General features: G+C 41.7%; 1 protein-coding gene across 1 annotated transcript; it reads left to right on the forward strand.

Annotated features, from left to right (window-relative positions):
* Positions 1–10,044: 10,044 nt before the first annotated feature.
* On the forward strand, positions 10,045–14,674 carry LOC130355328 (keratin, type II cytoskeletal 5-like). The gene is made up of 9 exons (XM_056555355.1): positions 10,045–10,521; positions 10,657–10,871; positions 11,304–11,364; positions 11,446–11,541; positions 12,158–12,322; positions 13,112–13,237; positions 13,911–14,131; positions 14,218–14,252; positions 14,338–14,674. Exons 1-9 carry the CDS (start codon positions 10,045–10,047, stop codon positions 14,619–14,621), a joined length of 1,680 nt encoding a protein of 559 aa, XP_056411330.1. The 3' UTR covers positions 14,622–14,674.
* Positions 14,675–25,724: the final 11,050 nt, after the last annotated feature.

A 25,724-nucleotide genomic window follows, 5' to 3' on the forward strand; every position in this document is an offset into this window, starting at 1 on the left:
AACCGTTCCCATAGTGGGCCCAAAACATGTTCCCGCAGGTCTGCCCAAGGAGGTCCACAGCCCATAGGACAGCCTTTGGTTACCAGTTGTAAACTAAAAGCGCTATAAAAGTGTCTCCATAAAACGTCTATTAGCCCTGTAAGACCATAGTATGTCCGTATTCTTAGTTTAATTAAACATGTGTTGAATTTACTTGGTTGTAAGGTAAAAACGCTATAAAAGCGCTCATTAGTTCTGTAAAAAATAGATTTTAGTGTCAATAAATAGCTTAGGGGCCCTGATTACACACATTTTTATAGTTTCTTTTACCCCTTAAGGACCACAGGCATATGGATACACCCTTGCTCACTGGTACTTAACCACATAGGGACCCAGGGCGTACAGGTATGCCTTTGGTCCCTGGTACTTAACCTCTTAAGGACCCAGGACATATCGGTACGTTCTGGGTCCCGGTTCTGCGATATAACGCGGGGTCACACGGTGACCCCGCATCATATTGCGGCGGGCCCGGCGTCATAGTGAAGCCGGGACCCGCCTATAACAGCGCGTGGCACTGATCGCTGTGTCACGCGCTATTAACCCTTTAGCTGAGCTGCGCGGCTAAAAACAAAAGTGAAAGTTGCCGGTTAGCTCAGGGAGCTGTTCGGGATTGCCACGGTATCCCGAACAACTGTAGCACAGGAGGAGGTCTTCTTACCTTCTCCTGTGCTGTCCGATCGCCGAATGAATGCTTCAAGCCTGAGATCCAGGCTTGAGCATTCAATCGCCGAAAACACTGATTGATCCATTTCTATGGAGATGGATCAGTCAGTTAATGCAATGTTATAGCCCCCTAGAGGAGCTATAATATTGCATAAGAAAAGTGTAGAAAAATCATTAACCCTTTCAATTATCCCTTCCCCTAATAAAAGTTTGAATCACCCGGCATTTCCAAGAATAAAAAAAACACAGTGTAAATAATAATAAAAATAAACATATGTGGTATCGCTGTGATATCAACGTGCGGAAATGTCTGAATTATAAAAATATACCGCTTTTTAAACTGCTCGTTCAATGGCGTACGCGCAAAAAAATTCCAAAGTCCAAAATAGCGCATTTTGATCACATTTTATACCACAAAAAAGTGAATAAAAAGTCTGATCAGAACACAAATGGTACTTCTAAAAACTTCAGATGACGGCGCAAAAAATGAGCCCTCATAGCGCCCTGAACACAGAAAAATAAAAAAGTTATAGGGGTCAGAAGATGACCATTTTAAACGTATACATTTTCCTGCATGTATTCATGATTTTTTTCTGAAGTGATACAAAATCAAACCTATACAAGTAGGGTATCATTTTAACCGTATGGACCTACAGAATAAAGATAAGGTATCATTTTTGCCGAAAAATGTACTGTGTAAAAACGGACGCCCCCAAAATTTACAAAATAGTGTTTTTTCATCAATTTTGTCGCACATTGATTTTTTTTCCCGTTTCACCGTAGATTTTTGGGTAAAATGACTAATGTCATTACAAAGTAGAATTAGTTACGCAAAAAATAAGCCATCATATAGAATTTTAGGTGAAAATTTTTAAGATTTTTAAGATGATTTTTTAAAGTTAAGGAGGAAAAATTGAAAATGAAAAAACGGAAAAAGCCCGGGTCCTTAAGGGGTTAAGGACCCAGGGCGTACGCCTGTGGGAATTTCGGTTCCCACCACGTGCAGGGTGGGGACCGGACTGGGGTGACTGCTGATATCGTTCAGCAGGCACCCCACACAAATGCCCAAGGGGGGGTCATCAGACCAACCCATGTCGGCAATCGGCGCAAATCGCAAGTGAATTCACACTTGCCATTTGTGCGATTCTGGGTCATTATGGGTCTATGGTGACCCGGAATATAAGGGGGATCGCGGTTGTCCAAGACACCTACGATCCCCCTGAAGGAATAGGAGTGAGGTGACAGGGGTGCCACCCCTCCAATCCCTGCTATTGGTGGTCTAGACGCGACCACCAATCGCAGATAGGTGGGTCAGGACGGGGAAACGACGGAGGACCAGGCGCCGAAGTCCACTTACCCATCGGCGACGGCTGCGGGCTGCGATTGGGACGGGGATCGGCGGAAGAAGAGGAGGGCGATGCGACTTCCTGGATCCTACGGAGGCCGGTGAGTTGCCTAGCAACATCTGGAGGGCTACAGTCTGAGACCATATACAGTGGTCTCTATACTGCAGCCCTCCAGATGTTGCAAAACTACAACTCCCAGCATGCCCAGACAGCTGTTTGGGCATGCTGGAAGTTGTAGTTTTGCAACAGCTGAAGGGTCACAGTTTAGAGATCACTGTACAGTGATCCAACTGTGGCCCTCTAGATCTTGCAAAACTACAACTCATAGCATGCCCACACAGCAGTTTGCTGTCTGTGCATGCTGGGATTTGTAGTTTTGCAACATCTGGAGCTCCAAAGTTAAGAGATCACTGTTCAGTGCTCTCTAACTGTAGCTCTCCAGATGTTGCCAAACTACAACTCCCAGAAAGCTGTCTCGGCATGCTGTGAGTTGTAGTTGAGTACCTCTAGCTGTTGCATAACTACATCTCCCAGCGTGCAATCGGCAATTAGTACATGCTGGGGGTTGAAGTTTTGCAACAGCTGGAGGCACACTGGTTGGAAAATACTGAGTTAGATAACTAAAGGGTTTTCGAACCAGTGTGCCTCCAGCTGTTGCAAAAGTACTACTCCCAGCATGCGCGGTCTGTCAGTACATGCTGGGACTTGTAGTTTTGAAACAGCTGGAGGTTTGCCCCCCCATGTGAACGTACAGGGTACATTCACACGGATGGGTTTACAGTAAGTTTTCTGCTTCAAGTTTGGGCTGCGGCAAATTTTTCACCGCAGCGCAAACTCCTAGTGCAAAACTGACCGTAAACGCCCGCCAGTGTGAATGTACCCTAAAAACACTACACTACACTAACACATAATAAAGGGTAAAACACTACATATACACCCCCTTACACTGTCCCCCCCAATAAAAATGAAAAATGTATCATATGGCAGTGTTTCCAAAATGGAGCCTCCAGCTGTTGCAAAACAACAACTCCCAGCATTTCCTGACAGCCACTGATTGTCCAGGAATGCTGGGAGCTTAGCAACAGCTGGAGGCACCCTGTTTGGTAATCACAGGCGTAGAATACCCCTATGTCCACCCCTATGCAATCCCTAATTTAGTCCTCAAATGCGCATTGCGCTCTCTCACTTCGGGGGCCCTGTCGTATTTTAAGGAAAGAGTTTAGGGCCATATATGGGGTATTTCTGTACTCTGGAGAAATTGCACTACAAATTTTGGGGGCTTTTTTCCTTTTACCCCTTATGAAAAGAAAAAGTTGGGGGCTAAACCAGCTTGTTAGTGTAAACAAAATTACATTTTTTACACTAACATGCTGGTGTTGCCCCATATGTTTTATTTTCACAAGCGGTAAAAGGAAAAAAAAAAAAAAAAAATTTGTAACGCAATTTCTCCTGAGTACGGAAATACCCCATATGTGGGCGTAAAATGTTCTGCGGACGCACAACAAGGCACAGGAGTGAGAGCACACAATGTACATTTGAGGCCTAAATTGGTGATTTGCACAGGGGTGGCTGATTGTACAGCAGTTCTGACATAAACGCAAAAAAAAAAAATACCCACATGTGACCCCATTTTGGAAACTACACCCCTCACGGAACGTAACAAGGAGTATAGTGCGCCTTAACACCCCACAGGTGTTTAAATAATTTTCATTAAAGTTGGATGGGAAAATGAAAAAAAAAATCACTAAAATGCTGGTGTTAACCAAAATTTTTCATTTTCACAAGGGGAAATAGGAAAAAATCCCCTCAAATTTTTTTATCCCATTTCTTCTGAGTAAGAACATACCCCATATGTGGATGTAAAGTGCTCTGCGGGCGCACTACAATGCTCAGAAGAGAAGGAGCGCCATTGGGCTTTGAAAAGAAAATTTTTCCGGAATTTAAGGCCATGTGTGTTTACAAAGCCTCCATAGTGCCAGAACAATGGACCCCCCTCCACATGTGACCCCATTTTGAAAACTAAACCCATTATGTAATGTAATAAGGGTTACATTGAGCATTTACGCCCCACAGGTGCCTGACAGATTTTTGGAACAGTGGTCCGTGAAAGTGAAAAATGTAATTTTTCATTTGCACAGCCCACTGTTCCAAAGATCTATCAAACGCCAGTGGGGTGTAAATACTCACTGCACCTCTTATTAAATTTTGTAAGGGGTGTAGTTTCTCAAATGGAGTCACATGTTGGGGGGTCCACTGTTCTGGCACCACGGGGGGCTTTGTAAACGCTCATGGCCCCTGACTTCCATTCCAAACAAATTCTCTCCATTACAAATTTTGGGGGTCATTTTCTCCTATTACCCCCTGTAAAAATTTTTAATTTGGTGAAAAACCTGCATTTTAGTGAAAATAATTTATTTTTTCATTTCCACATCCGATTTTAATGAAAAGTCATCAAACACCTGTGGGGTGTTAAGGCTCACTGGACCTGTTACTACATGCCTTGAGGTATTTTCTGCTGTTCTGGCACCATAGGGGCTTCCTTAATGTGACATGCCCCTCAAAAACTATTTCAAAATTCACTCTCCAAAATCCCATTGTTGCTCCTTCAGATCTGAGCCCTCTAAATGCGCCCGCCGAACACTTGACATACACAAATTTTGGGGGTTTTTTCTCCTATTACCCTTTGTAAAAATTCAAAAACTGGGTCTACAAGAACATGCGAGTGTAAAAAATGATTTCGAATTTTCTCCTTCACTTTGCTTCTATTCCTGTAAAACACCTAAAGGGTTAACACATTTACTGAATGTCATTTTGAACACTTTAAGGTGGGCAGTTCTTAATGAGGTCATTTGTGGGGTATTTCTAATATGAAGGCCCTTAAAATCCACTTCAAAACTGAACTGGTCCCTGAAAAATTCAGATTTTGATTTTTTTTTTTTTTATTGGAAAATTGCTGCTGAACTTTGAAGCCCTCTGATGTCTTCCAAAAGTTAAAAAATGTCAACTTTATGATGCAAACATAAAGTAGACATATTGTTTTTGTAAATCAAAATATAATTTATTTGGAATGTCTTTTTTCCTTACAAGCAGAGATCTTCAAAGTAAGAAAAATGCCAAATTTTCTATTTTTTCATTAAGTATCGACAAAAATTTACCACTAACATAAAGTAGAATATGTCACAAAAAAAACTATCTCAGAATCAGAATGAAAAGTAAAAATATCCCAGAGTTAATAATGCTTAAAGTGACAGTGGTCAGATGTGCAAAAAACGCTCTGGTCCTTAAGGTGAAAATGGGCTTGGTCCTTAAGGGGTTAAATATCCTCCCATTTCTGAGATATAAGGGTTTACAGTTTGTCTGACAATTCAGGGAATCATTCAGATGGGTGTGAACTTTATTTTAATAATGGGATAGAATATCAAGTGATAGGTGGGATTATATAGTCAGGGATGTGAATGTTTTGCAGTGGGGGGTGTGTACGCCTAATACACAATCCCTGACTGTATAATCCTGCCTATCACCTGATATCCACACCCATTATTAAGATTAAGTTCACAACCATCTGATTCCCTGGATTGCTAGGCAAACTATAAACCCTCATATATCAGGAATGGAAAGTATAAATAAATGCATCAAGGAGCCCTTAGCTATTAATGTAAATGTGATTTCTGTTTCTGAGAGTTTGGCCACAGGTCCTCTTTAATATAAAGGTCTATTATGGGGTTTACTTAACTTTAGGGGCTAGTCTAAGGTCTGAATACTTTTAGACATCAGGTCTGGGGTCTAAATTAGTTTAAGTGGTTAGGCTGGGGTCTGATTATATTAAGGGGTCTGGTGTTTAAAAAACTTAGGGGTCTGAATAATGTTGGGGTCTGGTCTGTTTCCATGCTAATCCAAATTCACATACATCAAGTATAGGAGCATAAGATCTGGACCATGAAAATGTGAAAGGACTGAAAATAAAGATTTCTTTACATTATGTGAATGACTGGCTGGGTTTATGTCACTTACCTGAGAAATTTTTGGCACCAGAATCCATTATGTAATAAGGCAAACTGACAAAGGCAGCACAATGCTCTGAGTAATTGTCTTTTGGGAAACAGTAAATGCAGACATTCATGTGGATGATACTCGGACATGTGTCCCCTACCTAAACATTGTAAAAGGGGTACTCCACTGGAAAACAATTTTTCTGGCACCAGTTGAATTAAAAAAATGTTTTCCAGTGGAGATCCCCTTTAAAGACTAAGTACACCAGTTCATAGCAACCGTATTCCTTAATGGCAGTGGCCTCTTTCAGCAGGATACTGTGCATTGCACATGCTAAAAACTGATCAGGAATGGTTTAAATAACATGACAAAGAGTTCAAGAAGTTGACTTTACCTTGAAATTCCCCAGATAACAATTTGATTAAATATCTGTGATATGTTCTGAAAATACAAGTCTGATCCACTGATCCATTGAGGCTGCTTGTTGCAACTCACAGGAGTTACTTCAGTGGTCTTGTAAAGTCCACACCTTGACAGGTTGGATATATTTTGTAAGTATGAGGGGGGAAACACCATATCAAGTTGGTGGTTTTAAATTTATGGCTATGTGGACAACAAGTTTAGAGAAATTACCCACATTTATGCAAATGTTCAAATGTTTTATGCACATTTTATAGTTTGATATGGCATATTTTAGCTGTGCTTCGTATTTTATGCATCTGCACCAAAATAAAGACTTCAAAGTAAGTATTGTTATAGGCAGACCTCAGTTTCAGTAAGATTTCACACAATTTTTATGTGGCACTTGTTCTCTGTGTTAACCCCTCATAGACAGATATATAATGTGCTAAAATAAACAGACTTCCACATTGGGATTGGAAACTGAAGTCATAAGTGTTCATTAAGCCCTGTATTTATACCTCTCGGTTCATATGTAAAAAGAGAATGTTGTTTTCAGATATTATGTCACCAAGATGTTTCCACAATCCACACCCAGAAATGTATACACCCCTTATTGTTCTTGTCTGTTTTACACACACCCTATAGAATCACGGTTGTCCACGATATTAGTAAGAATCACTCTGGCACAATGCTCTCTTTATCCCGTAGTCATGCATACCGATACATATCACTCAATCAAACAACCTACTAAGTTACTAAGAACGAAAAAAAACATCAGGCCATCGGGTTCTTTCCATCATAATTTCCTGCACAATTCATACAGATGAGCACAATATATCTGCCCCATGAGTCATGAAAAGAGATGGAAATACTAAAGTTCATAAATGATACTCAGATGTAATCCCTTTATTATCCTACAAATGAAGTAATTTAATATGGACCTGTTAGCTCTCCCTACATGTCTGGATTAGTGATACTAATAATACTTCTATTCAAAGACAAACCTGGAGTACCTTTTCTTAGAATTTTGACATACTCCCTCTATTATTGGCATTACCATTGGCATTACCAGCGATAAAGGTCTATTCACACCGGCATTTAAATATCAATTTTACATCAGTATTTGTAAGTTATACCTAAGAGGGGGTCCAAAACACAGAACTGGTGCCAATGTTTCCATTATACTTTTCCTCTGTGTAAGTTCTAATTCTGGTTTTGCTTACACATACTGATGAAAAAACTAAACAAAATACTGCCAAAAGTGGACAAAAATCACATCATAGGCTACATTCAGATTATGTTGTTAGCATTATGTTGGAATGTCTCTTGGCGAAAAAAAAAAGGCCAAAAAGGTGCTGGTTTACAGCTTGAAGTGTTGCTAATAGACCCATAGTCTATTTTTCATAATGTTGGGACTCCTCAATTTATGTGTCACGTCCGGGCCTGCAGCAGCCGCTGCGTTTCACTGCTTTAAAGTGGCCGCAGCCGGGCTGCTGATCTTTAGCAATATATCTTTATATTTTATATATAGATATATATTACGCGGATATATTGCCATAAAACGCGCAGGTAGGGTTTTTGATAAATATGGTATGTTATTCTGTGGGTCGGTACGATCATGGCAATACCCCATTTATATAGCTTTTTATGTAATTTTTCCCTTTCTCAACAGAATCCTTTTTCCCCCCCTTTTTTGTGTTTCCATGTTATCACAGCCATAACTTTTTTTATTTTTTAGTCCAACGCCATTGTGTGAGAGCTTATTTTTGGGATGATGAGCTGCACTTTTTTTTAGCACCATTTTTGTGATACATGCTAACTTTTCATCTTTTTTACTCCACGTTTTGAACCAAAATTTTTTGCACTTGTTTTTTTTTTTTTTATAGACGTTCACCGTGTGGGATGAATACCATTATGGTCTCATTGTACTAGTCATTACGAATGTGGCGATACCTACTATGTATAGGTTTAGGCCTTTTTTTTCTTTTTCTTTTTTTTTTGATAATACAGGGTTTAGTTGGAAATAGGAAAAAAAATCTTTTGGATTTATAGCAAAAAATGTTTTTTATATATTTTTAACTTTTTACCTTTTATACTATACTGCAGTACATATGTACTACAGCACAGTATAAATGTCAGTGTCACACTGACATTTAGCCTATGGCTGGACATCACAGGCTGCCGGACTAGGCAGAGAGGAGGCCCTCAGCTGGCCTCCTACTGCCATGGCAACCAACAGCACACCACAATGGCACTGGGGGATTGCGTTGGTGAACAGGGGGAACCCCCTCCCTCTGTCAATCCCATTGATTCAGTGATAAGGACTGATCACGACATCTATGGGGTTCATGCTGCCGGCAGCTGTGGCAGGACCCTGGCTGTGACTGACATCCAGGTCCCCGCTGATGATCTCCTGCAGTGCATCGCGCTAAGCAGCACTTCATTAGGATGTATGCCAGTTGCGTTAACATGTAGGCAACTGTGACGTATGCATACATCCTTTGGCAGGAAAGGGTTAAATATTCCAAACATTTTAACCAACCATATTACAAAAGGTCTTTAATTTTCCTTAGTAACAACATATAAAAAGTTTTGAATCTGACAGTGCCTATTTAAGATCTGAGACAGTTTGACCTATTAGACCCCAAGTGGTCCTTTGAATAAGGTGGAAACAGAGATCTTCTACGCACTATAGTACCCCCAGTCATCTGTTGTGCAGAGAACTGCAGCTGGCTCAATTCACATAATAAGATGGTTAAACGCTTTTAACATGTTTGACTTTGTTGGTCATGGATAAATCTTATATCTGTTAGCTAAATGGCGGTTCTGAATAATTAATATAGGCATTTTCAATGCAGCAAGCATGACTCTGGATAAAGGTCAGCTGAGAATGAGTTTATTATGGTTTCTGAATATATATCCCTAGGTCTTTTAACAACATGTTAGACTGAATGTGGGATAAGGGATAATGATGTGTATAGTTGTAAAAATACATCAGTAATGCAGCTTGTAGCTTTAAAGCCTGTTTATACTTTTTATTAGTACATTTTAAAGTATATTGATGTTAATATAAGTTACTATAATAATCACTAAACGAATGTCAGTGAAGCAGGTCTGAGCAACTACCATGCCTGGGTTACTTGGTGCCAGAAATAGTGCCAAGAAACCACTATGCAAGATACAGGAATATTGTAGGGAACTTTGCTCTGGGTAAAGGAAAGTCTAATTATGTCTCTGAAATATGTCACACTCATTGTACATTTTTGGGGATAAGTGCAGATTCCTGATCCCTCAATCTTGTTTTGTCTTGTTCTCAGCGTTTTTTTTTTTCTCTTCCTCCTATGAATATTAAATTGGTAAATAATATTTTGTGTAAGTGGATTTCACTTGTACTTTATTTAGTAGAGATTTGAGTAAATCAGATGAGCTCAGCGTTTTGATTGCTAAAAGGCATACCAACCCATTATTGAGGGAAGATGATGCATACATATCACAGTGACCAAACCCTTGTACTGAGACAGATAAAAAGGGATGATCAGGCTCTGAGCCATTCACTTGGCTTTTGTTCTCTGCTCAGTCTCAGCATCACACATCCAGAAGGACCATGTCTCGCCAAACAACATACTCCACTGGAGGAGCAAAGAATTTCAGTGCTGCTTCTGCTGTTCAAGCCGGGGGAAATCGTGTAAGCTTTAGCTCTGCTTCAGTCACTCGTTCTGGCTGTGGAGGTGTAAATGCTGCCCGGGGTAACTCTAGTGCCTTTGGTAGCAGAAGTCTGTACAGTTTAGGAGGAAACAAAAAAATTTCTATTGCAACAAATTCACAATCTCAGAGTGGATTTGGGTCTGGATTTGGTGGTGCTGGTTTTGGTTTCAGCTCTGGCTTTGGAAATGGCCAAGGACTTGGTGGTGCATCTGACTTTCCTGTATGCCCACCTGGTGGAATCCAGCAAGTAACTATCAACCAAAGTCTTTTAACTCCACTCAACTTGCAAATTGATCCAACAATTCAGAAAGTGCGAACAGAGGAGAGAGAGCAAATCAAGACTCTTAACAACAAGTTTGCATCCTTCATTGACAAGGTAGGGTGTTACATTCTACTTTTCCTTTTTTATATAGGCAAATATCATGATAAAGGGTCTTCCTTTGCTTGTTATCTATATATTTGTTACAGATTTTTCTTTTAAAATCCATACTTCTATTTATGTTACTTTTAGGTCAGATTCCTAGAACAACAAAACAAAGTTCTGGAGACCAAATGGAAACTTTTGCAAGAACAAGGAGTCAAAACTGTTAAAAGTAACATTGAACCCCTCTTTGAGGCCTACATCAACCAACTTCGTCGTCAGCTAGACAGTCTAACCAACGATAAGGCTCGCTTGGATGGGGAACTTAAACATATGCAGGAGGCTGTAGAGGACTTCAAGGCCAAGTAAGTCAGCAAGATACTTTTCACTTTCTACATTTAATTGTATTTCACATCCATTAGAAATATAGCAGCCAAAAATCTGAGTCATCTATAAAATAGAAACTGGTGAATTAGCCGAGGTTCTACCAATGGGCTTCTTAGTCATGCGCAAGGCTGTTGCTGTCACTCTCATACAGTCTAAAAGAGTGTAAGAGACTATGCACATATACTACTTCTGGGATCATCGTTCCCTGTTGTATGTTTATTGTTTTGTTGTTAAATACAAAGTTAAACAAACAAAAAAGAAAAGGAAAGATTAGCTACAAAAGGATTTCAGTTTTTTTTTTCCATATGGTTTTGTGCTCCAGTACAACGAAACACCCTTTCACTATATTCATCAGTTTTTATTTGAAATTAAGCATTTTTATATGAACATCTGTGTCTTTCATTTGTCAGGTATGAAGATGAGATCAACAAGCGCACAGCTGCTGAAAATGAGTTTGTGGTACTCAAAAAGGTACGTATTTACGGATATCAATATTATATAATTTATGCCTATATGAAATACTAATAAAAAGCATAACTATGCTCTCTACAGGATGTGGATGCTGCCTACATGAACAAAGTGGAACTGGAATCTAAAGTGTCTAGTCTAACAGATGAGATCAACTTCCTGAGGGCCTTGTATGAAGCTGTACGTCTCTATTTTTCCATTTTCCACCATACTTATTGTTCATTCTATGCACATTTCCTTTTATTTAGAACCACCTCAATTTTTTGATCATACATAGTCTTCCAGTTTAGCAGCTGAAGATCTGCCACTAACTTCGGCCTTGAGCAAACTTTGGTCAGTCCATGGGCAGAATAGACTACAAACTGGTTATAAACTAGTGGTTTACAGTATACAGTAGATCTCTAAGTTCTTTGAAACCTCTAGTTCTTATCTTAACATATAAGACTACACATAGTGGCATAAAATATAAAGACATCTTCATAATAGATACCCTTTATAAATTAGTCAATGGAAGCCTGCTGTCCTTAGGTAGAAATAACGCATATTTAGTTGATGAAACTAAAAATGTCAGAATAACCTATAGAATGTTTTACATTTGCTTAAAAGAACATAAAGATTAAATATAAAAATTGAAGAATAATAATTCACATATATTTCTAAAGTGGGGGAAAACAAGATGGACTAGTACAATGTAAGAAATGTATATTCAAATAAAATGTAGATCACTCAGGTATTGGAAAGTTTTTGTGAGTTTTTGTTCTCTCTTTGTAATGCTCAGTTTTTCTCTGACTTTTAGGAACTTGCTCAAATGCAAACACAGATCTCAGACACTTCAGTTGTCTTGTCCATGGATAATAACCGAGATCTAGATCTAAACAGCATTATAGCTGAAGTAAAGGCTCAGTATGAGGAGATCGCCAACCGAAGTCGCCAAGAGGCAGAGTCTTGGTACCAAACTAAAGTGAGCAAACTGTTTGAATACTATTTCTATAATATATGGGATACCTTTTTTTTTCCAATACAACATTGAAAAGGGTTATTTATGTTATTTATGATATCCTTACCAAAAAGAACATTTTATTTCAGTATCCTTGCGCGTGCTCTAACTAGACATTGAGCAAGTCATTAATAAGGCTGCGTTCACACGGCCATCTAGACCCGTCCCATTCTTCTCCCATCAAAAATAAAAAACAGAATTTTAAAAAATGGACAATAACGGATGCAAACGGATGTTATCCGTTTGGATCCATTTGGATCCGTTATTGTTCAGTTAATAAACCAAAAACTGCTCAGAAGTAAAAATGGATTGAAAAAATGGATTGAAAAAATTTATACAAATGGATGACATTAAAGGCTCATCCATTTTCCATAGACTTCAATGTTAAATTTACTGTATCCATTTTTCTTCCATTTTTTTGACAGGTGAAAAAATAGAGCATACACCATTTTTTCTCCTGCATAAAATAAAACGGAAATGAGCGCAGATGGGTGCAAACGGATGTGAAAGGATTGTAAAAAAAATCCCATTGACATCAATGGGATAATTTTACAACCATTTGTAATCCGTTTACAAGCAGCAACAACGGAAACTAAACAGGGAAAAAAAATGGGGACAGACGGACGTGTAAATGCACCCTAAACTAGCCAAACTAATATTGTACTCACAATCTCCAGGGCTACTTACCAACAACTACTTAGAGTTATTGTAAATGCTACATCTAATTTCTGCCAATGTCTACTCTTCCTGCAGTATGAGGAGCTCCAGGTTTCTGCTGGAAGACATGGTGATGATCTGAAGAACTCAAAGGCTGAAATTTCGGAGCTGAACCGCATGGTTAACAGACTGCGCTCAGAGATTGACAACGTGAAAAAACAAGTAGGTAGAATAGCTGTGGGCACTATAGTAAAAGTGAAATTTACTACTCGATGGAGATGATGGGCTATTAGATTGTCAGAGCTAAGAGGTTAATTATGATTGCATGAACTCTTCTGGGGATGAGCACCAAGCAATTTATGAATTCTCCATTACATTACAGAGATACAATGCAGTGACATAATGATGGGCTTTATAGTCCTAATCCGTTCTAAAACCAAACTCTTTTCATCTCAATTTACCATCTTCTATCTAGTTTAAAGGGGTTCTCTGCCCCTAGACATCTTATCCCCTATCCAAAGACGATCTCTCTGCTGCACCCGACAGTTGTTTAGAGCGTTGGGTGCAGCGCCGGAGAGTCGTGACCCCACGGTCACGCCCTGCTTGTGATGTCATGACCACGCCCCCTCAATGCAAGTCTATGGGGGAGGGGGGCTTGATGGCCATGACGTCACGAGCGGGACGTGACTGTGACGTCATGAGCCTCTGCCCCGCATGGCCAGTCATCCCTTTAACAAATTACGTCAAGATGCATTTTTTAAATGTACTATGTAAAAGTGTCACTGTAAAGTAATTCATATCTTATGATCATAAATAAATTGCTGCAAAAGTTGATTAAAAAAGAAATGTTTATAGTAGTTTCACATTTACAAAAAGGTTTCCTTTATGATTTCAGATTGTCAAACTGCAGACTGCTATTGCTGATGCAGAGCAGAAAGGAGAGCTTGCACTGAAGGATGCCAAACAAAAGCTTGCTGAGCTGGAGGATGCTTTGCAGAAGGCCAAGCAGGACATGGCTCGCCAACTGCGCGAATACCAGGATCTGATGAATGTCAAACTGGCTCTGGATGTTGAAATCGCCACCTACAGGAAACTACTGGAAGGAGAAGAGAGCAGGTAAAAAATATTGTATCATAATTCATTTAAGTATTCAAGAAAAAAGTTGATACCTATATAAAATATTGCTTTGATATTGATTATAGGTTGGCTGGAGATGGTGTTGGACCAGTAAACATATGTAAGTAGTAGAGTTTTGTTTGTTCAATTATAGTTTTTTTTTTTCCATCCAATGCCTGACAATGTAATATCTTTTTGTTTAACAGCTGTTGTGAGCTCCACCTATGGTTCCAGCAGTGGAGTAGGACATGGCTATGGAGCTGGCAGTGGTTTTGGTTTTGGCGGATACGGTGGAGGGCAAGGAATTGGCGGTGGAAGTGGAGGTGCCATTAGCAGTGGAAGTGGATACAGTGTCAGTGGAGGGCAAGGGATTGGCGGTGGAAGCTTCAGTGTAAACAACATGAAACAAGCTGGATTTGTATCTGGAGGTGATTCCAATGTTAGAATTGTATCAAAAACCTCCACAAGCTCCTCCTCCAGGAAGTTTTAAGATTCTTTTGTATTCAGCTTCTTTTCTCATCAATACATAAGATATATTGTCACAGAAAGATTATGAGATCAATAAGCCTGTTATCATTGATACCTTAAATATGGCAAACATATATTTAAATTCTACATATGAATGAGATTTTTTTTTCTATTTTATTTTAATTGTTTTGCTTTATGTTGTCCTTTTTTGCTAAAAGCTTTACTTTCTCCAATAAAATTGCATTATTATGAAAATGTCTTTCTATTACTTTTCTTTTACATATGTGATACCAGGGTGGTGTAGTGCAGGTAGTAGTAGGGGCAGGTGGTAAAAGCCCAGGGACAGATGGTAGTATAATCCCTTGTAGTGTCCGTGATGCCGGGATGTGGTTGTTTGGTGTAGGGCACCGCCGACAACCAACCAGAAACGGCATATATTAAATGGGAGTCCAAAGCAGGTTTTGATGCAACTAGAACTTTACAGAAGAAAGCAGTATAACATTTCTTACAGATAGCCAACTTCCACAGAGGTGACCGGGACACAGGGAATCTCTCTGGCTTGCTTGGACTTGTAGTGGTAATAATGATGATGCAGGCCACTGTGCTACTGTTATGACTTTGGTAGGGACAGTAGAGACTTAACTTGTATACATAGATTAGATGTACAGATTAGATGTGGCTGCACACTTGTAGGATTTAGCCTAGCTATACTGGACCGAACTTGTACAGGACTGGTTGCTTGACTGTCCAGGAACTAAGAGCAGGAACCAAGAGAGCCAGTGTGGAGACTACAGCCCATTATATATCAGGCACTTAAGCCCATTGGTAGCTGGTTGCCTGCGGTTACCTGTGCCTCTGGAACTCTGCGTATCAGGTGATCACATATGACATGACCATGTCACATGACCTTAGGAGGGTCCTATAAACAGTTTTAACATCCTAATAACCTTTGCACATAGCTTATATTCACTGTACACTACCTAAAATAAACATACATAATTAATGTACAATAGAAATCATAATAATGACCTAGGAGGATCCTGCAGGAGAGCCCTGTGGACTTGAGGGACTCTACGTGAGGGGACTTTAGGGACACAACACATATATGATGGGTATTATTGACTTCTACAAGTCATTTAAAATGGCCAACTGTAGAGTCTGCATGTTTTCTATATATACCAGCAGGGATACTGACATAATTTACATCATTGTCACAATGCATAGAAGATATTATCCACATATTTCACCTGTAGAATAAATCTACTACTGCTATGGGTCCTAGGTATTATGTATGGTCATAGAATATGTGTGTATTTGGGTAAGCCATTTTAACTTCGCCTGCTCACAGATTAATTTTATGTGGCAGCATAAAACACATTACATAAACAGTTCAAGCTGTTCATTAAACTTGCACTAGGGAAGCATGTTGGCTTAGAGGTTAGCATTGTTGGCTGACAGTGCTGGGGACCTGAGTTTAAATCCCACCAAAGACAACATCTCTGCAGGGGCGTACCTGGAGTATTTGTCACAAGGGGTGACAAACACACCATAATAAAAAAATAAAAAAAAACACCCACATGCATACTACCATTATATTGTAACTGACCAATTCCAGTTTACCGAGACCAATAATATCACTATGCAAGGAACACATAATACCGGTATTTAGTGCCGTGTACTTTAACAGTGTGTGCATATTAACCTCTTCAGGACCCATGACGTATGCATGCGTCATCACACCCTGGGTCTTAAGGACCCATGACGTATGCATACGTCATGTCTTTTCCTGGTCTCCGCCGCTCACCCGGCGGAGATCGGAAGCGGATCCCTGCTGAAATCCTTCAGCAGGGATCCAGGGCAAATGCCGAGGGGGGCCATGTAGGCCCCCCATGTAGGCGATCGCCGCAAATCGTAAGGGAAATCGCCCTTGCGATCTGCGGCGATACCGGGCTGATCGGGTCTCTGGGACCCGACCGCCCGGTAATTTCGCATGATCCCGGCTGTCACAGACAGCCAGGACCATGCTAAAGCATAGGAGCGAGGTGGCAAGCCTGCCACCTCCTACGATCCCCTGCGATTCTTCGGTTAGTTAACCGACCAATCGCAGGAGGGGGGGGGGGCGGTTACTTCCTCCCGTCCTGCCCGGCCCCTGGAAGTCCGGAGAGGACGGGAGGAAGACCGGAGGACGCGGCGGGGGACGGGGGAGTGCTGGGGACCGGCCCCGGTACTTACCTCGTCCCTGAAGACCCGGATTCTGGCGATGAAGACGGTGGCGGCGGCGACAGGTGAGTAGATCTTCAGCCGCGGTCGGGCCCTTTACAGCAATGCACGTCGCCGTAAAGCGACATGCATTGCTGTATTGGGACACTATATACTACAACTCCCAGCATGCCCAGACAGCCCTTGGCATCTGGGCATGCTGGGAGTTGCAGTTTTACAACATCTGGAGGTCCACAGTTTGGAGACCACTGTGCCCTTCCAGATGTTGCAAAACTACACATCCTCAGCATGCCCTTACTGTCCAGGCATGCTGGGAGTTGTAGTTCTGTAACATCTGGCCCTTCAGATGTTGCAGAACTACAACTCCCAGCATGCCTGGACAGTTTTGGCATACTGGTAGTTGTAGTTTTGCAACATCTGGAAGGGCACAGATTGGGAACACCTGTATTAGTGGTCTGCAAACTGTAGTCCTCCAGATGTTGCAAAATACAACTCCAAGCATGCTGGGAGTTGTAGTTCGGCAACATCTGGCTCTAAAGATGTTGCCGAACTACTACTTCCAGCATGCCTGAGAATGTTTGGGAGTTGTGGCTTTGCAACAACAGGAGGCACACTGGTTGGGAAACATTGTCTGTTTCCTAACTCAGTGTTTCCCAACCCGTGTGCCTCCAGCTGTTGCAAAACTATAACTACCAGCATGCACTGATAGAATGTGCATGCTGGGAGTTGTAGTTTTGCAACAGTTGGAGGTCCCCCCCTTGTGAATGTACAGGGTACATTCACATGGGCAGGGGGCTTACAGTGAGTATCAGGCTGCAAGTTTGCGATGCAGCAAATTTTGCGCAGCAGCTCAAACTCGCAGCGGGAAAATCGCTGTAACCCCCCGCCTGTGTGACTGTACCCTAAAAACACTACACTACACTAACACAAAATAAAATAAAAAGTAAAAAACACTACAAATACACATACCCCTACACATACCCCCTCCCCTCCCCAATAAAAATGAAAAACGTCTGGTACGCCACTGTTTTCAAAATGGAGCCTCCAGCTGTTGCAAAACAACTCCCAGTATTGCCGGACAGCCATTGACTGTCCAAGCATGCTGGGAGTTTTGCAACAGCTGGAGGCACCCTGATTGGGAATCACTGGCGTAGAATACCCCTATGTCCACCCCTATGCAAATCCCTAATTCAGGCCTCAAATGCGCATGGCGCTCTCACTTCGGAGCCCTGTCGTATTTCAAGGCAACAGTTTAGGGTCACATATGGGGTATCGCCGTACTCGGGAGAAATTGCCTTACACATTTTGGGGGGCTTTTTCTCCTTTCACCCCTTATGAAAAGGTGAAGTTGGGGTCTACACCAGCATGTTAGTGTAAAAAAAATAAATTTTTTACACTAACATGCTGGTGTTGCCCTATACTTTTCATTTTGACAAGAGGTAAAAGGGAAAAAAGCCCACCAAAATTTGTAATGCAACTTCTCCCGACTACGGAGATACCCCATATGTGGGCGCAAAGTGCTCTGGGGGCGCAAAACTAGGCTCAGAAGGGAGAGTGCACCATGTACATTTGAGGTGATTTGCACAGGGGTGGCTGATTGTTACAGCGGTTTTGACAAACGCAAAAAAAAAAAAAAAAAACACATGTGACCCCATTTCGGAAACTACACCCCTCACGGAATGTAATGAGGGGTGCAGTGAGAATTTACACCCCACTGGTGTCTGACAGATCTTTGGAACAGTGGGCTGCGCAAATTAAAAATTTTGTACAGCCCACTGTTCCAAAGATCTGACAGACACCACTGGGGGGTAAATGCTCACTGTACCCCTTGTTACGTTCCTCAAGGGGTCTAGTTTTCAAAATGGTATGCCGTGTTGGGGTTATTTTGCTGTTCTGGCACCATTGGGGCTTCCTAAATGCGACAAGCCCCCCGAGCAAAATTTGCTCCCAAAAAGCCAAATATGACTCCTTCTCTTCTGATCATTGTAGTTCGCCCGTAGTGCGCTTCAGGTCAACTTATGGGGTACCTCCATACTCGGAAGAGATGGGGTTACAAATTTTGGGGGGTATTTTCTGCTATTAACCCTTGCAAAAATGTGAAATTTGGGGGGGAAACACACATTTTAGTGAAATTTTTTTCTTTTTTTTACGTATGCAAAAGGCGTGAAACCCCTGTGGGGTATTAAGGCTCACTTTATTCCTTGTTACGTTCCTCAAGGGGTCTAGTTTCCAAAATGGTATGGCATGTGGGTATTTTTTGCTGTCCTGGCACCATAGGGGCTTCCTAAATGCGACATGCCCCCGAGCAAAATTTGCTCTCAAAAAGCCAAATATGACTCCTTCTCTTCTGAGCATTGTAGTTCGCCCATAGTGCACTTCATGTCAACTTATGGGGTACCTCCATACTCAGAAGAGATGGGGTTACAAATTTTGGGGGGTATTTTCTGCTATTAACCCTTGCAAAAATGTGAAATTTGGGGGGAAACACACATTTTATTGAAATTTTTTAAACATTTTTTTACTTATGCAAAAGTCGTGAAACACCTGTGGGGTATTAAGGCTCACTTTATTCCTTGTTACGTTCCTCAAGGGGTATAGTTTCCATAATGGTATGCCATGTGTTTTTTTTCCTGTTCTGGCACCATAGGGGCTTCCTAAATGCAACATGCCCCCCAAAAACCATTTCAGAAAAACGTACGCTCCAAAATCCCCTTGTCGCTCCTTCCCTTCTGAGCCCTCTACTGTGCCCGCCGAACACTTTACATAGACATATGAGGTATGTGCTTACTCGAGAGAAATTGGGCTACACATATAAGTATACATTTTCTCCTTTTACCCCTTGTAAAAATTAAAAAATTGGGTCTACAAGAACATGCGAGTGTAAAAAATGAAGATTGTGAATTTTCTCCTTCACTTTGCTGCTATTCCTGTGAAACACCTAAAGGATTAAAATGCTGACTGAATGTCATTTTGAATACTTTGGGGGGTGCAGTTTTTATAATGGGGTCATTTGTGGGGTATTTCTAAGATGAAGACCCTTCAAATCCACTTCAAACCTGAACTGGTCCCTGAAAAATTGTGATTTTGGAAATTTTGTGAAAAATTGGAAAATTGCTGCTGAACTTTGAAGCCCTCTGATGTCTTCCAAAAGTAAAAACTCGTCAATTTTATGATGCAAATATAAAGTACACATATTGTATATGTGAATAAAATAAAATAATATTTGGAATATTCATTTTCATTACAAGCAGAGAGCTTCAAAGTTAGAAAAATGCTAAATTTTCAAATTTTTCATCAAATTTTGGGATTTTTCACCAAGAAAGGATGCAAGTTACCAAAATTTTTTACCACTAAGTTAAAGTAGAATATGTAATGAAAAAACTATCTCAGAATCAGAATGATAACTAAAAGCAGTTATTAATGTTTAAAGTGACAGTGGTCAGATGTGAAAAAAATGGCCGGGTCCTAAGGTGTAAAATGGCTGGGTCCTTAAAGGGTTAAAGGAGATGTCGTATCCTAAACATTACTGAAAAATTTATCCCCTATCTACAGGATAGGTGATAAGTTTTAGATTTTGGGAGGTCCGACCGCTGGGGCCCCCACGATCTTCTGTATGGAGTCCCAGCTCTCCCCAGAGTTGGGGCCGCCATGCCCCCCTCCATATATCTCTATGGAAGAGCCGTTCGGCAATCCAAATAGATATTTGGATATGGTATTTTTTTTGTAATGTTCAGGATGCCAGGACATCTATGGATGCCCCTGTTTAACCCCTTAACGACCACAGACGTAAATTTACATCCAGGTTTGGTGGTACTTCATGCACCAGGACATACATTTACGTCCTGTGTATGACCACAAGCATTGGAACGGTGGTCACGTCATACATGGCAAGTTCCGACTGCTAGCAGCAGTAGGGAACCCACCGGTAATGCCCGACATCCACGATCACGCGGATGTCCGCCATTAACCCCTCAGATGCCGTGATCAGTACAGATCACGGCATCTGCGGCAATGCACATGTTAAAATAGATGATCGGACCGCACGCAGCGCTGCCGCGGCGATCCGGTCATCTGTAATGGTGAACGGAGGTCCCCTCACCTGCCTATATCCGTCTACCGGCGTCTCCTGCTCTGGTCTGAGATCGAGCAGACCAGAGCAGGAGATAGCCGATAATACTGATCAGTGCTATGCTCTATGCATAGCACTGAATAGTATTGGCAATCAAATGATTGCTATAGATAGTCCCGTATGGAGACATAAAAAAATTGTTGAAAAATGTAAAAATAAAAAATCCCCTCCCCCAATAAAAATTAATATTGTCAGTTTTTCCCATTTTACCCCCAAAAAGTATTTAAAAAAATTCATAAACATATTTGGTATCACCGCATGCGTAAAATATAATTTTAATGATCCCGTACAGTGAACGGCGTAAATGTAAAAAAAAAAAAGTCGAAAAATGCTGCTTTTTTTGTCACATTTTATTCCAAAAATGTTTATAAAAAATTATGTAAAAGTTTTATATATGCAAATGTGGTATCGATGAAAAGTAAAGATGAGAGCGCAAAAATAGAGCCATCATACCGCCCTATATACGGAAACATTTTTAAGTTATAGGTGGACAAAATAGGGCGATTTTAGATTACTGATTTTGTACAAAAAGTTTTAGATTTTTTTTAAGCGGTACAAAAACATAAACATATCTAGCCATGGGTATCATTTTAATCATATTGACCCACAGAATAAAGAACACGTGTAATTTTTACCGTAAATTGTACAGTGTGAAAACGAAACCCTTCAAAATGTGCAAAATTGTGGTTTTTATTAAAATGTCTTCCCTAAAAAAATATTTTTTTGGGTTCCCCATACATTTTATGGTAAAATGAGAGATTTCATTACAAAGTAAAATTGGTCACGCAAAAAACAAGCCCTTATATGGGTCTGTAGATGGAAAACTTTTTTTTTTTTAAATCAACTGGTGCCAGAAAGTTAAACAGATTTATTACTTCTATTACAAAATCTTAATCCTTCCAGTACTTTTTAGGGGCTAAATACTACTGAGGAAACATTTTACTTTTTAGACTTCTCTGATGTCATGACCACAGTGCTCTCTGCTGACCTCTGCTGTCCATTTTAGGAACTGTCCACAGCAGCATATGTTTGCTATGGGGATTTTCTCCTGGTCTGGACAGCTCCTAAAATGGACAGCAGAGGTCAGTAGAGAGCACTGTGGTCATGACATCAAAGAAATCTAAAAAGTAAAAGCATTTCCTTTGTAATATAAAGCCCCTAAAAAGTACTGGAAGGATTAAGATTTTGTAATAGAAGTAATTTACAAATCTGTTTAACTTTCTGGCACCAGTTGATTTAAAAAAAAAAAAATGTATTCCACGGGAGTACCCCTTTAAGGGGTTAAAAGGGGCCTGGAGCGGAAGCTCCAGTCACTTCAGTGATAGTTTGTTCTGGATATGGCACCCCCTAAATCAGTGTTCTTTAAGGGTGCCTACCCCACCTAAAGTATGCCACTACATCTTTGTGTATTCAATTTTTTTCTTACAAAAACTACTGACTAGGACAGACGTATCTTATTCATGACAAGCTCTGCAAGGTGTTGCGGACTATGTTGGTACTATATAAATAAAGAAACAAGTTTCATTAATGTAAATTCTAAATTATTGAAGATGGATTGTGCATTCAGGGATTTATTTGAAGTTGGGAAGGATTTTTTCTTTAAAATGAGTAAAAGAGTTATCTAAAACATCGGAAACCACACCAAGGGTTTAGTAAGCCATATTTCTATTCTCAGCCAGATACCAAGAAAGCAATAACAGCCTGACGATACCAGGGTGGGCGATGACCATTGTTATTGGCCTAAATGTAATGCCCCAACGAGGGTGGGCCCGCTAGGTCACTTACCGGTTTGGCTTTGTGCCAAACTTGGGAGCGGAATCTAAATGTTCCCCTAGTTTTCACCCTTTATCCAACTCCAGGATGCGGAAACTGGTCTTAGCTGCAGGAAAACTCAAGGTCTCTACCACAATGCTGGTCCCGGTTAAGTAGCAGCAGGCCAAGCAGGCCAGAATGCCCTGGTACCAAGCACGAGGAATATAGGCAGGTGGGGTGAGCCGGTCGAGTCTGTAATCTGTAGATGCAAGACTGACTAGGTGTTTTAGCAAAGCTGGTGCTGTAGAACAGCAGAGCTGTATAGCACAGGAACAAAACAAGCTGTAACCTTTGCTGTAGTAAACCTACATTATTGCTCAGGCACCACAGGAAGGGAGGAGTGCTCTCTTATAGGTGGTGCCTGGCAGGGATTGGATGGAGATCCAATAAGGAGTGCAGACAGGCCCTATTAGTCTCAGCCAGTGCTTGCATGCAGCCCCTAGAGGCCAGAGGGGAAACTGCAGCACTGGTAGAAGCAGCAGAAGATAATCCAGTGGAGGAAGACCAGGGTGCACGGCAGAGACATGGTACAAAGAATAGAAAAAAGTAGAAGATAAGCTCACTGTCTCCTATAGATTAGCTTCTCTCCAGACTGGCAACTCCAGGTGCACAGGATAAACATGTAGCCATAGTACGGTGAAGAAAAAGCATAAAAATCCAACTTGTGGGAAAAAACCCATGTGGATAAGATCCAGCACTCCAGAGTAATAAAAAAAAATCACATTTTTATTGTAGTAACATAGAGATAAAAGAGCAAATGCAAAAACGGTAAGTTGTTTTTTTTTCATACCATTTTTGCAATTTGTTCTTTTATCTCTATGTTACTACAATAAGGATGTAAAAATGTTTTATCACTCTGGAGTGCTGGATCTTATCCACATGGGTTTTTTCCTATGAGTTGGATTTTTATGGTGCATAGAATGTCGCCTGTTGCAGGTAAGAGACAGTACGCAGGTGCTTGCCAATCAGCAGTGTTCCTCTAAATAACACCATCCTGTTACTGCCTTGGCCCAGGAGCACTATTTTTTTTTACTATCTGGGCCTGTTGGTACCAACTCTTCCTGATACCCCCATAGCAGTGGGTACCAGGGTAATATTGTGGATAAGAGCCAGCTGTTTTGGGGGCTTAGGAATAGACTCTGTCTATGAGATGGCTTCCACTTCTAAGCCTGAAAAGTAAATACCGTATATACTCGAGTATAAGCCGACCCGAGTATAAGCCGAGACCCCTAATTTCAACCCAAAATCCCAGGAAAAGTTATTGACTCGAGTATAAGCCTAGGGTGGGAAATACCTCATCCCCCCCTGTCATCATCCAGACCCGTCATTAACATCCTCATCATCCCCTTGTCATCATCCCACACATCCCCCCTTCATCATCCCCTTATCATCCCACACATCTCCCCTTCATCATCCCCTTGTCATCATCCCACACATCCCCTTATCCCACACATCCCCCCTTCATCATCCCCTTGTCATCATCCCACACATCCCCTTATCATCCCACACATCCCCCCTTCATCATCCCCTTGTCATCATCCCACACATCCCCTTATCCCACACATCCCCCCTTCATCATCCCCTTGTCATCATCCCACACATCCCCTTATCATCCCACACATCCCCCCTTCATCATCCCCTTGTAATCATCCCACACCCCCCCCCCCCCTTCATCATCCCCACCCCCCTTCATCATCCTCTTCTCATCATTCGCCCTCAGTGGTCTTCAACCTGCGGACCTCCAGAGGTTTCAAAACTACAACTCCCAGCAAGCCCGGGCAGCCATCGGCTGTCCGGGCTTGCTGGGAGTTGTAGTTTTGAAACCTCCGGAGGTCCGCAGGTTGAAGACCACTGCGGCCTTCAACATGCGGACCTCCAGAGGTTTCAAAACTACAACTCCCAGCAAGCCCGGGCAGCCATCGGCTGTCCGGGCTTGCTGGGAGTTGTAGTTTTGAAACCTCCGGAGGTCCGCAGGTTGAAGACCACTGCGGCCTTCAACATGCGGACCTCCAGAGGTTTCAAAACTACAACTCCCAGCAAGCCCGGGCAGCCATCGGCTGTCCGGGCTTGCTGGGAGTTGTAGTTTTGAAACCTCCGGAGGTCCGCAGGTTGAAGACCACTGCGGCCTTCAACATCATCCAGCCCCCTCTCACCCCCTTTAGTTCTGAGTACTCACCTCCGCTCGGCGCTGGTCCGGTCCTGCAGGGCTGTCCGGTGAGGAGGTGGTCCGGTGAGGAGGTGGTCCGGGCTGCTATCTTCACCGGGGGCGCCTCTTCTCCGCGCTTCCGGCCCGGAATAGAGCCGTTGCCTAGACAACGACGCATCTGCGTCATTGTCAAGGCAACGTGACTATTCTGAGGCCGGGCCGGAAGCGCTTAGAAGAGGCCTCCCCGGTGAAGATAGCAGCCCGGACCACCTCCTCACCGGACCACCTCCTCACCGGACAGCCCTGCAGGACCGGACCAGCGCCGAGCGGAGGTGAGTACTCAGAACTAAAGGGGGTGAGAGGGGGCTGGATGATGTTGAAGGCCGCAGTGGTCTTCAACCTGCGGACCTCCGGAGGTTTCAAAACTACAACTCCCAGCAAGCCCGGACAGCCGATGGCTGCCCTGGCTTGCTGGGAGTTGTAGTTTTGAAACCTCTGGAAGTCCGCAGGTTGAAGACCACTGCGGGTGGGGGGAGTTCACTCGAGTATAAGCCGAGGGGGTGTTTTCAGCACGAAAAATCGTGCTGAAAAACTCGGCTTATACTCGAGTATATACGGTAAATAAAAAAATGAAACACATAAAAAAGTTATTCCAAAAAAACTCCTCTACAAGCCTTTGTTAACCATTTTATAAAAAATAAATAAACAAACAATCACTGGTCATCAAAGTAGTCCAACAAATCTGACATAATCCACCACATATACTGCATACACAAGAAAAAAAGGTTATTACATTTCGAATGCTCTTCCCTGGCGAG

The sequence above is a fragment of the Hyla sarda genome, chromosome 2 (assembly GCF_029499605.1).
Source record: "Hyla sarda isolate aHylSar1 chromosome 2, aHylSar1.hap1, whole genome shotgun sequence".
In the NCBI taxonomy this organism is placed as follows: Eukaryota; Metazoa; Chordata; class Amphibia; order Anura; family Hylidae; genus Hyla; species Hyla sarda.

What these genes read in the sequence shown, in the direction of transcription:
- LOC130355328 (XM_056555355.1), top strand. Translation starts at nt 10,045, where the DNA reads ATGTCTCGCCAAACAACATACTCCACTGGAGGAGCAAAGAATTTCAGT. An exon ending in AGTTTGTGGTACTCAAAAAG is followed by an intron (nt 11,365 to 11,445) that starts GTACGTATTTAC and finishes TGCTCTCTACAG; the next exon opens with GATGTGGATGCTGCCTACAT. An exon ending in TTGACAACGTGAAAAAACAA is followed by an intron (nt 13,238 to 13,910) that starts GTAGGTAGAATA and finishes TTATGATTTCAG; the next exon opens with ATTGTCAAACTGCAGACTGC.